At 44.5% G+C, this 12557-nt stretch overlaps 1 protein-coding gene across 6 annotated transcripts in view; it reads left to right on the top strand.

Annotated features, from left to right (window-relative positions):
* Window positions 1-12557, top strand: part of NFATC1 (nuclear factor of activated T cells 1) — a 116338-nt gene that overhangs the window by 69116 nt on the left and 34665 nt on the right. Inside the window, exon 9 of one of the 6 annotated variants that reach the window (XM_068395916.1) lies at window positions 3412-5036. The exons of the other annotated variants lie outside the window; for them this stretch is intronic. Coding sequence (XP_068252017.1) covers window positions 3412-3506 — 95 coding nt within the window. The 3' untranslated portion in view covers window positions 3507-5036. Of the gene's footprint in view, window positions 1-3411; window positions 5037-12557 lie in introns of those variants that run through there. 6 annotated transcript variants of the gene reach the window in all.

Genomic DNA, 12557 nt, shown 5'->3' with positions numbered 1-12557 from the left:
AATGATGATTACTTAGAAAGATATATGGCTCTGATAATTCTTTAGTAACCTGAGTAATTTGGAGGTATACCTGGTGCTATAAAATGAGAGTGAGAAACAAATCATGAGAGCTGCCTTTCTCTCTGCTGCCCACACAAAAGACCTTCTCTGCAGATTATTTTCTTTCGTATTGATGACAGAGACCTGTTGGAACAAGGACTTTTTCTGCTTTAGGGAGCTGAAGAGCCCCAGCACGAACTCACATGTGTAGCCACAAATTGAGAACGCGCTGAGCTCTCTGCTAAGTTGCTGTCAGCCCTCAGTCTGACTTTGTAGCACCAGAGAGTATGTTGCTTTTGAATAATACTTCTGAATTCGCACCACAGCATTGTAAGTGTGCTGGGCTCTGAGCTGGAGGTGATGTGGGGGATTCTCCTTCCAGTCATCCTGCACCTCGCTGTCTCATGCGGGGTGAGAATAGCGCTCCAGGCTGATGCTGCTCTTGGGTGGCAAAGAAAAGCACAATGTGGATGGAGATCAGAGTGCTTCATACAAAATGCTTCATGTATAGGAAATGTTCAGAAACACGTGTGCCAATTTATTTTGGAAGCTTACATTGGTGGCTGTGAAGTGACAATAAAGTACTCGTGCTAGCTGATTTCCGAGCAGGCTTGTATGAAGATTTTAATAGCAAGTAAATTTAGATTTTTTTTTTTTAAATTTGAAATGGCTCTTTTTCTGAGAACACTTTTTTTGGGGAAAGTAGGGAAAAGAGGGTGGTTGTTCTGTTGTTGTTGTTTCAGAAGGAAGAGGAATTAGAAAAATGATTAGGTTCGTGCTTTTTTGTAGACTTTCTAAGTGAAAATAGTCCGAGGGAAATTCCCACAAAGCAGTACTTGGGTCATGTCACATGAGTTGAAGACACCTGCCAACTTTTTGCAGGTGAAATCCCATAAAATACACATTTGGAATTTCACCTAGTTAGCTTGCATATACTCCAGACTTTTATCAGGACTTTAATTTAAAATAAAAGTAGAGGAGACCTGACATGGGCAACTGATGGCTTATTGCATATGTGCTGTGTAGCTATGCTTCACTGAATCAGCCTACTTATGCAAACTTCCTCCCCAGTGGGTATGTCTGTGTATATTTAAAGACTGTTCATCTCTTAAATTGGAAAGAGAGTTGTTATTCTCTTGCTCAACACTTTTCAGCATAAAAATCTGTTGTAGAGGCCAACAGGTACTGCCTTGCCACCCAAGTTACCCTCATAAGTATTTCAAATACACGCCTGTTGTTAACTGCTGTTTATTAAGCAGCATCTTTCCTCTCCAGCCTTTACATAAGCCATTTTTTTACCATTTTATTCTAAACTATGGGAATAGTAATCACTGCTGCAGTGTTGGTTTATGCTACCACCATTCTGAGTTTGAAACTTTTGATGTGTCATTTGATGTGAAGAGGTGTAAATAGCTACCTAGTGACAGGCAACAGAGGACCAGCCTAGGCTTTATTCTGCAAAGACATCTTTAATTATGGTAATTGTTGAAAACATTGGGAATCTTGTTTAGTGTGCTGTACTTATTCAAATTCCTGTGAAATCTTTTCGTTTCAGTGTAGGGAAACCTGAAAGAAAAAATACAACACCAGAGTAGGGGAAAGGGAAGCAGGTATTGAACAGTAAATATGCCTTCCCCCCATTCCTCTTTGGTTCTCCACTCACGTTCTCTTAATATATATGAATATGTGCATAGAGGTAATTGAAAAACATCTTACGTTCTTTGCAAACTTTCTCATAACAGTGGTAAGAGTGAATGTGCTTTTACAATCATCAGAATTAATAGTATAGTATGTTTTTATTATGCTTGTGCTATAGCTGTAAGGTTTTGCCGTTATGTTGCTGGTGATTTTTTCCATCATACCTTTCAAAGATAGATATGATCACCTCAGCTACGTATTCAGAAACCATGCACGATGACTGAATTAGTCATTTACGCTGCTGTATTTCTAGGAGTCATTTTACGATCATAGAATCATAGAATGGTTTGGGTTGAAAGGGACCTTAAAGATCATCTAGTTCCAACCCCCTGCCACGGGCAGGGACACCTTTCCTCTAGACCAGGTTGCTCAAAGCCCCATCCAACCTGGCCTTCAACATTTCCAGGGAGGGGACATCCACAACTTCTCTGGGCAACCTGTTCCAGTGTCTCACCACCCTCACAGTAAAGAATTTCTTCCTAAGATCTAATCTAAATCTACCCTCTTTCAGTTTAAAACCATTCCTCCTTGTCCTATCACTACATGCTCTTGTAAAAAGTCCCGCTCCCGCTTTCCTGTAGGCCCCGTTCAGGTACTAGAAGGCTGCTATAAGGTCTCCCCGGAGCCTTCTCTTCTCCAGGCTGAAGAGCCTCAACTCTCTCAACCTGTCTTCATAGGAGAGGTGCTCCAGCCCTCTGATCATCTTCGTGGCTCTCCTCTGGACTCACTCCAACAGCTCCCTGTCCTTCTTTTGTTGGAGGCCCCAGAGCTGAACGCAGTACTCCAGGTGGGGTCTCACGAGAGCAGAGTAGAGGGGCAGAATCACCTCCCTCGACCTTGTGGTCATGCTGCTTTTGATGCAGCCCAGGATACGATTGGCCGCCTGGGCTGCAAGTGCACGTTGCCGGCTCATGTTGAGCTTCTCATCAACCATCACCCCCAAGTCCTTCTCTTCAGGGCTGCTCTCAATCCATTCTCTGCCCAGCCTGTATTTGTGCTTGGGATTGCCCCGACCCCCGTGCAGGACCTTGCACTTGTCTTTATTTGTTCTGCTTTATTTGATTTCAGTCACAACATTCTTTTAATGTTTCAAGACATTGCAGAAAATAAAAGTTTATCTCATGAAGAAAAAAATAGTTGAGTCAACAACCACTGTGTGATCAGTGTAAAAAAATGTAAAGGACATGAGCACAATTTTGGTCCAGGTAACACTTCGTGTCTTATTGAAACAAATCCCACGAACACAGAAGGTGTAGGTTTTTGACAAGCAAATGTCAGAGTGATCATCAAGTGTAAGATGTGGTTTTACACAAATCAGATGGTATCCTGTAAGCTTCTCCTCCTTCTGTGCTTTAGGACCAGTCAAAATGCTAACATTTCAGTGCCTACCATAATTTTGCAGGTATTTCTGCATGAGGGGTCTTTCGAAGGCCGCATGACGCACATTAGACATATATTTTACAGCTCAGCTGGACTGTGCCAAAACAAAGTACCGTATATGGACTAAAGCCTACATACTGTGTGAGCCTGCTGGCCATGCTCCTGGGGTGGGTGTGGGCACGTGCAGACGGTGCAACCAGCGGGAGAGCCATGGGCTCACTGTGTGGTTCCCACCCCAACCACAGAACAAGAGGGTATTTTTTCCTGTAGCTCCTGTTTCTCCTCATTCCCTAGGGGAAAACAGCCAGTGGATCCAGGGACACATGGCCTCACTCATCCCACCTCCTGTGGATGGTCCTATAGCGTCTCCATGGAGTACAGCTCTGTGACATGCAGCCAGCACAAGCTGCCCTCTCCAGCAGAGCATTACAGTTTCGCCGCCATAAGGTTTCTCCCATGCTGCGGAAATACAGCAGAATTGTAGTTTTCCTCTGTGTTAGCTCCAGTGTTTTGCAGAGCAGGGACTTACTTGGTCAAGATGAGTTCCTGCCTCAGAAAGAAAAAAAATGCTGTAAAAATGAAAATCTTGCTGCTCTGTATATGAAAAGTTTAAATAACAAAACAAAACAGAAAGTAGAGGATTTACAAACAAGAGCCAAGGTCTGGAAAATGGGCTTGCTTAAGTCTTTGGCTTGGGACAGACCATAAACCTAAGTACTCATAATCCACTTTTAATTGAAATTTTGCTATACTGTTCTGCTGAATTTGAGCAATCCCTGAATCCTGTATTAGCCTATATTGTACGTAAATTACTGTAATGTAATTTTTTTAGTATTGCTTCAATATTACGCATCGCTGAGCAATTGCATATCAGTTTTGTCCTGGAACCTGCAGGCTGTAGGCTCTTGAGACTCCTCCCCAGACACGCCTGGCACAGAAATATAAGTAGTTTCCATACCATTCTGGCACAGGTGAATTCCCGCAGCTCATACGGTAAGTACGAATACGTTTTGCATTGCCACATCCCATCAGAATGTGAGGAGGAAGGCGCAGGACTGGATGCTGCAGTCAGGAGTCCCAGCAAAGCACAACGAGCAGGCACTTGGATATTCGGCTTTTAAAGTCCCTCCACTGCTGCAGCTCTGTGCAGGTGTGCTCTGCGGCTCCGTTATGTGGAGCAGAACATTTCAGAAAACCATTGGTGAACCCTGCATTTGTGAACCTTACCCTCTAGAAAAAAGCTTTGTTTTCATTTGTGTTTATGACTGCGTATCATTTTGCTTCTATGAATTTATTATACCATTGGCACGTATATACATTTCAAACAGGAGGAATAGTCTTCTGAAATCACTAGACGTAAGCGGTAGCGTTTGAGGTATAAACTAATCTGGAGAGGCTGAAGAAGCACCCAAGCAGTCAGACATGTATGCTGCGGTTCCAAATCCTGTGCTTTCATCTGCTAAGAAAGCTGAAGGAGTTCTCCAGCTCAGAAGACTTTAAACAACACACTGAATGATAAGGGTTAGATCTCTGTTTATTCAGTTTTCTTTTAAGTAGGTACATCAAAATAGAGGAAACGTGATCAAGAACTGATTTTTCGCAGATAGGAGCAAATGCTCTCTATGATTTCTGTTACCTAATTAATATTGGTATCAAGAACAGTGAACATAGAAAAGTTTTTCTTTGAATTTTGTTTAGACAAGTAGTGATATTTGACTAAGAAAAGACAGGCTAGTTTGTCTAGGAAATATTTAATAAGATGGAAAAAGGAAAGTTGATGTGTTTCTTTTACTGGAATGAAAAATACGCTTTTGCAAAGAGTGGATGATAAAGTATTTCCAGTTTCTGTTTCTGTCAGGCTTCTTAATTGTCGAAGCATTATTAAAAAGTAATTTCACTGCTTGTAGTATTTATTAAAATGGTGTTGATATGCTGGGCAACGTTTATTTTGAGATGCGTTTCGCCACCGAGGTTTCCAGGCGCACAGCCTTCACTCGTAGAGCCAGCTTTTCTGCAGCTTCTCTGCCTCCCTGCAGGCACCTGCACAAGCCCCCAGGGTGCCGAGCTCCTCTGAAAGCCTGGCCACGTAGACAAGTGACATGGTGGGGACAGAGGTCCTTTGAATCTGCGGGTACAGAGCCGTGCTGAGAGCCAACCCGTGGTGACTAGATGTGCCTTGGTATTGTTGTTTACAGCCCGGCAGCGCGAAAGCGAAGCTCTCGGTGTGCTTCTGGAAAGGGTGAGCAGTGCCCGCTGCTGTCAGCACCCTCCTCGCTTCCTGCCTCGGCTCTAAAATTACCTCCTGCCTGCCCCATAGATGAGTACAATCAGCAGTTTTCTAGTGATCGCGGTGAGCAAGCCGTGCCTCTGCTTCACCCCGGCTCTTCCGCCCGCAGCTCACTTTCTAAGTTAACAGGCGACGTCGGCCGCCTTAGCAGAAAACAAAGTGAGGATGCAAAGCGTTGCCGCTCCGATGTGACACAGAGCACGGCTTTTGCTGATCACCTCCTGACACCTCTCACCTCTTGGGTATTTGTTGAATTTTCATGCTCGAGGCTGGCAAAGTTATTAGCCTAGCCACATCTGCAAGATGGTGGCAGTTTGGGGGCGGCTGGGGAAGCGGGGCCAAATTCAGCACATGGGTTGTGAAGGGATCCTACCCCGCGGCGTGTGCGACATGATCGTGGCAGTGCCACGGCAGGCAGCACCTGGCAGCCGGCCTGGGGAGCCGGAGGAAGGGGCATGGAGGTCGGTAGGAGTGCGTGACGCCCAGGCCCGCCTTAGGTCAGTGCCGCGTTCCCGGGTCTGTGCGCGAGGGGACCGAGCGTGGCTGAGCCAGGCCTGAAGCCTCGGACCTGCTGGAAGTGTTTCCATCCAGCCCAGGGCGCAGCCGGGCTGCCGCAAAGCCTGCGCAGAGCAGGGCAGAGCAGCAGGAGGGACGGGTGGGGAAGGTTGGCCCCAGGGGATGTTTTTTTTATTTTAGGTAAAAATATGAATCATGGTTGCTCATTTTTACACCATGCGCTGTTACAGTTTATTTAATTTTGGCTGCTAGGTGGCTGATTGTTGCTTTTGACATTTAACAGAGTAACAAAAAGCAGGCGAGATTTTGTTGGAGTCCTGTTTCCATTTAAGAGGATCACAAAATTCATCATTGCTGGGCGCGTCAGCCCCTCCGCTCCCTTCTAGCAGCCGCACGAGGTCTGTGGCAGAGCAGAGCAGAGAGGCATTACGCTCACCAGCGTTACACCCTCCGGTGCCTTTGCTCCCAGTTGCTGGGTCCCCACTAGAGCTGCCCACACTTTGTCCAGGTGACACCCCATTTTGGCTGTCAGCCAGAGCCTAGCCAGCCACATCCAACCTGCAGATGCTGTCGTCTTGACCTTTAGAGGCAAAACTCTGCCTCACTGTACGGTGCTCTGTCTTCATCTGGAAGGCCAAGAAGGGGCATTACCTGTGTGATGTCCCTGTGACAGGCAGAGGTGGACAAGCCCTGTATAGAAGCCCCTGGCTGTGTCTGACCAGCAGGCTCCATTGCAGCAGCAATGATCACCTCTAATAGTTAACTTGCAGTGCATAAAGTTGTCTTTTGGCAGTACCTCCCTTTTCAAATATTTCCCTTCAGACAACAAAACCCAGCCTCTCGTTTTGGTCACTGAACCCCTCTGCATAAGCATTTTGAGGACTCCCTCCCTTACTTCCCACTGATTTCATGTGCGTATGTTAGCAAGCGTGGGGCTTTAGGATCTTCCAATTAGCTTAAAAGCCAAAAGGTAAAATTTGTGTGAGGAAGAACAGGGTTTACAATTACATGGGCTGGATTACAGGAGATGTTTATTTTTGTTCTCCTCGAGCGGCTGATCACCATAATTAATCTAGCCCAGTGATTGATCCTAAAGGGGATGTGGTGGTGGCTGCTGAAGATGAAATGCACAGGCAAGGATGTTTCTGGCTGTGAGAGGGACTGCATCCGTCTTTGAAGACAAAGACCATGTCAGAACCGAGATGGCTGAGGTCATCCGGGTCCAAACCCCTCTCTGGAGAGGGCAGATCTAGGGATAGGACTGGTGCAGTAAGGATGCCCTCCTTCCAGCTCGGTCCTGCAGAGCTTCCCTCAGGACTGCCAGGGATGAGGAGCATCGGGCTGCCCCCACGCTGCTGCCTTGCGGGACCCCTGCCCGCAGCCCGCGCTTGCCTATTCTCCCCTCGTCAGGAGAGCAGGAGCAATGTCAGCGCTGGCGGTGTAATGTTTTGCCGCATCATCAAAAAAGACCTCACCCCAGTGAATTTTAACATGTCTGACAGATGTGACATAGACAGCCTTGGCCAGCGCAGCCTGGGTGTTATGCATAGTTAAACCTCCAGCTCAAGGCAGCAGCGGAGCCATGTGCTGTGCCACGGGAGCAGCAGTAGAGCAGCCCAAGTGGGCGTACCGCAGGACTTGATTTATCCTTTCAAAGTTGTAGGATTTAATAAGGTGTTATGATGGCAAAGGAATCTGTCTTTTAAGAATTTTCCCCTTTTCTCTTGAAAGCAAGCTAATGCTTATCTTCTGTACTAACACAACCCAAATGCCCTCCACCTACCTCACACTCCTCCCCACCCAGTTCAACAGTGTGTGCACCAAGCTACCACGTATAATCTCTGTCTCATAAATATGCGTTGAATAACCTAATAGTTTTAACAGCTGTTGAAAAGCATTTAGTAAATGAGTTAGCTGGAAAACACTTTCTAATCAGATAATGGCACTGTCTGAGATTATAGGCTGAGATGTATGTGCAAGGCTTCCATCTACATGGAGGCTATTCTTGTATAAAACTGTACATATGCATCTGATCCCGTAAAAATATACACACATAAACCCAAAGAGGGTGGGCAGGCATGTGTTGGAGGTAGCCTTCCCAATGAGCAGTGCCAGTAGCAGTCTTCTAGCAAGAGACGGTGAGCGAGTTCAGATACTTGCATAGATAACCGCTGCAATCGTGCGTGTGTGCAGCCCACAGCTTCTTGATAGCGTGAGACTCCCTTTGTTTCTGAGTCACCGTGCTCTGGTTTTATGAACTTAAAAGCAAAGGCTTGATAGTAGCTTGACCTTTAAAATATGTTTTGGTTGAACTGGTGCCTAGGGAAAAATATCCAGTTCACGGACAGGATCTGCAAAGGTCCCTGTAGTGACTACTTCAGGAGATCCCTGGGGTTGGCTGCCTGTCCCTCGCCACTGAGTTTGCCACTGCTGCAGATACGTTGGCAGGGTGTTTCAGAGAGTTTTGCTTGGCCACTGCTGCTCTAGTGTTACAAAGCAGGGGGATTATAGTTTCTGGGGACAACCACCCCATTCCCTCTCCCCAACACCAGACTGCTCCATAGTCAGAACAAGGGGTGAGATCCTTGTTCCACTCAAGCCTGATGGATCCAGCCGATGCTGCCACAGCAGCCAGGATTTTGTCTTTGCACAAATCCAGAGTGGCTAAGCTGTACATGGAGATGTGTCCACAGCCGTAACCTTGTCTCTGGTTGGCCAGCAGCAGAGCAGCGGCAGCAGCTGGGATGACCTGTGCAGCGTCTTCTGAAGGAACGTCTGGTTCACAGTGAAGAGGGTGTGCTGCCTGGCTCAAAACTGGCAGACGGAGGAGGATTTCGAAGGCACAAGCGTCATTTCAGACCTCAGCTCAGTAATGGAGATTTAGCCACCTAACTCCTTAACCCTCTTTGAAAGTCTCCTCCTATGTTCTTACCAATTACAAGATGTTTAGTCCAGAAGTTGAAGAAATGTGTGTGTGCCCATAATGAAAAAAGTAGTGTTTTGATTTTTGTATGCTAACCAAAATCTGCGTGCCGGTGCCAGGGAACTACATCATAGTCTGCACTGTGAAAGGTGGCTATTTTGTTTGATAGGTTCAATCAAACTTAAGGGTAGAATAAATATATTATAGTGCCATAAATGTCTGCATTGATAATACTACGTGGAAGTGGGAATTTGTTAGTTTAATGTTAATCAGGGTAAACATCTGTTTAATTTATATGATTATATTTTCTCAGTTCACATATTTTAATAGCACCCCCCAAAAAAAAGTTTAAAAACCTGTCTGGATTGCTAAAGTGTAAAAGCAAACAGACTTGTTAGAATTGTCAAAAAAATACATATAATTTATATTTAAGCACTCTCTGACTCCCTTTAGTGAATGTGTATGATTTATTGTTTTTCTTCAAGGTTTGATATATTAACTTTTTACCTGCTAGAAAGGCCTTTCATTTAAACGTGGGCTTGCAGAACTGCCTGAAATCTTTCTCCCAGGTTCAGACCCACACAGAAGGACCATTGTCTTCTGCCCAGTGCCTCAGTATGATGTCATAAACCTGGTCTCTCTGAGTAAGAAGCTTTGATTTATAGCCAGGGCTGCTGCCAACGTGCGGTTCTCAGAACTTCATATTAAATTAGGTGACATAATGACATGAGTCCAGAGTCTAAGAGGGCATCGTCAAACCATTGAAAACCAATTAGCACATATTAAGTTGCTTATCAGACTAATTTAGAACTGTGAGCTCTGTCATATTTTAATATTCAAAATCGAGGACTATTTAAAATCATGTCATCCGACCTGGTGCATTGTGAAGTAACAAGCATTTTAAAATTCAGCATATGAACCGAACTTGCATTCATTTTTTCCTTTTTATGGCAAGGGCTTGATCCTTCAGCAGAGCAGGGTCTCTTAAACGAGTAACATTACTTTTGAGTCTGAGTGTGTGTAAAAACTGCAGCATCTTTTCTGTTTACAATTTCACAAATTCTGGCTTCACTGCTGCAATTTATTATTGGCAAATCTCAGTGTATGGCAAATTCAGTCACAATTTTTCATTCTAGCCAGCTGAGAGTCTGCAAGGCTGGGTGTTAGTAGCACCACGGAGCAGCTTTGAGACAGAATGCTTGTTGCCATTTGATAGGGCACTGCTGAATTTAAGAAATAGTCCAGTTTCTGCTAAAAGTGCTTGCAGATTCTGAAGAGCTGTAGGGCTTTCCAGTTAATTGCCAGTCCAGACCTGCTGTGTGACCAGGAGTGTCTCTTTCTTTCAGCTGGCAGATTTTTACCAAGTCATTTAAGATTTGAAATATTTAAGCTAGAAGTTAGTCAGGCTAATACTGTTCTCTGTTCAATAATAATCCTGAGAAAATTAACTGTACTCTCTGTATCACATCGCATCTCACACCAACTTTTGATACATTCAAAGTATTTTCTGAATGGTGGGGAGGTCAGACCCACAACTCATTTGAGCTGAGTTTGGAAATACAGACATTGGCAAAGGTTTTTGGCCTTTGTTACTCCATTTGGTGAAGTTAGTAGACTGGGGAGAAGCAGATACAGGATAGAGTGTCATAAGTAAACTGCTAACTGGTGTAATGTAGCAATTTGTGGTATACCTGTCCTCCACAAGTCAAGTAATATAGTTATTCATGTAAAATACAAAAGTTGAGGCCTAGCCAGAAAAGGAAGTGTTAATGTCTTACCTTTCTACTGACATGCTCAGCTTTGCAGGTCTGATTCCAGATCATCTGGGTCATTAGCAATGGTTTCTGCAGGGGGGGGAAAAAATCCTACAGAGCTTCCTTCTCCAAACTGGTACCCTGTGAAGGTATTTGCACTTTTTTAAAGGGGAGGGAGTGGCTGCCATCCCAGCTTGGTAAGATCCGTACGTTCACTCTGCGCAGCGTTAAGTGGCTGTACAAATGGCAAAGCACTGAAAAGTCAGATACAAATCCCTTCCCCATTTCAGCGTTAATACTTCTTCTGTCTTTCAGTGTGATACCTATTCTAGTGATGGGACTAGCATACAAACAAAATATATGATACTTAGCAAGGGAAGAGTTTTTTACTGTGTTGAGAAAACACGTTAAAAAGGTAACAGCGACAAGTCAGTTGAAGCAATTCAGACACCTCTAAGACTAAGTGCAGGTAGTATCTGTCCATTTAAAGACAATTTGTTTCTTATTACATGAAATAACTGATGCTCAGGAGTATCAGTTCAGAGCAATACAAGGGGGCAATGTAAACAGATGTCAAATAAAATGGAGGTCCCACTTAATCTCATATCCCTCCTTCTTGTTTCCTGCTCTGGCTAACAACCTGCCATCAGCAAACAAGCTACTGTGACTTACCCTGACTGGTCCTGTAATTAACACCAGTCTCTATTTTTCCTCTGAACTCTGAATTTATGGGCAGCCAGGAGTGTCCTTGGTTGCTGTCACCATCTCCAAGAGAGTTTTTGGACTAAAAGGTCTGGAATAGATCCGTCCCACCCATCAGTCCTTCGCTTAGCACAGAGCAGGACTTACTGGTTATCCTTTGTTGGTTGCGGCAGGTGTATTTCAGCGTAGCAACATATCAGAACAGATTCCCAATGTTCACGGCCACTAATCAGACCTCCAAATAGACCCCATAGCATTGCTTTTATAAAGAAAAAATTCAAAGTGAAGTGACAAAAAACTAAACCAAGTAGCCAAGATGTCCTGTAGAAGAGCTACAACGAAAAATCAGCCTGAGATCAGGAACCTGCCTTCTTTAAAGCCTCCAGCCTGCCTGCCACCAGGGCCATAACCCTTCCCTAGGTTATAACAAGTCAGACAACTCCAGGGTTTATTGGAGTTGAATTGCCAGTGGTTGAGCTTGGAATTATTTAGCACAGGTGTTTCTATAACAGTGATATATTGGGAAAATTCAGTGTTCAACAACCATCATATTTCCAGCTGTGCTGTGGTTTGTGCCTGTACAGTGAACCTAATATAAAACATGTGAGAATATTTGCTAGCTCAGGAACTTGTTAAAGGTATTGTCTTACAATATCTGAGCTGTTGTGTTTATCTATCTGTGTGTTTCTTTAGTCTTGCATTTTCTTAAAGGGTGTGATATTGGTTTTATAAAGCTGTCACTGAACCTGGAATCTGCTTCTCTGCAACCAAACGCATTAGTAGCCCTGCTAGCCAGTGTGCAGCACACGAGCAGGTGAAAATAAGATTATGAGGAATCCAATGACAGTCCATTATCCTTAGCACATTTGTCTTGAGCAGCACCTGTGCATCTGTTACATATATAGACATGTTTTTACTAGGGGTGCTATAAATCTTGAAACAAGTGTTGCAAGCATCTATATGTAAAAGAACGTAAAAGGAGCAAAGTTAACAAGAGGCTAGGGGACTGTAAAACAAGGGTACTGAAGTGCATTCACCAGCAGCAAAATTTGTGAGTGTTAAAGGAGGTTTTATGTGTACACATGCACACATGTGCATTTTTAGGTGTTCAAAAACTCATACAAGAACATAGTAAATGGCCGGAGAATGTATAAGGGTGTTTGTAAAGCACATGCAAGTGAAAACACAGAGACACTCATGCAATGCGCATGTGCTCTGAGCTGAGCCGTGCAAAGAAGTTTCATTAATAACTTTGCGC

Source organism: Nyctibius grandis, chromosome 3 (genome assembly GCF_013368605.1).
Source record: "Nyctibius grandis isolate bNycGra1 chromosome 3, bNycGra1.pri, whole genome shotgun sequence".
In the NCBI taxonomy this organism is placed as follows: domain Eukaryota; kingdom Metazoa; phylum Chordata; class Aves; order Nyctibiiformes; family Nyctibiidae; genus Nyctibius; species Nyctibius grandis.
This window is presented reverse-complemented; position numbering and strand designations above follow the sequence as displayed.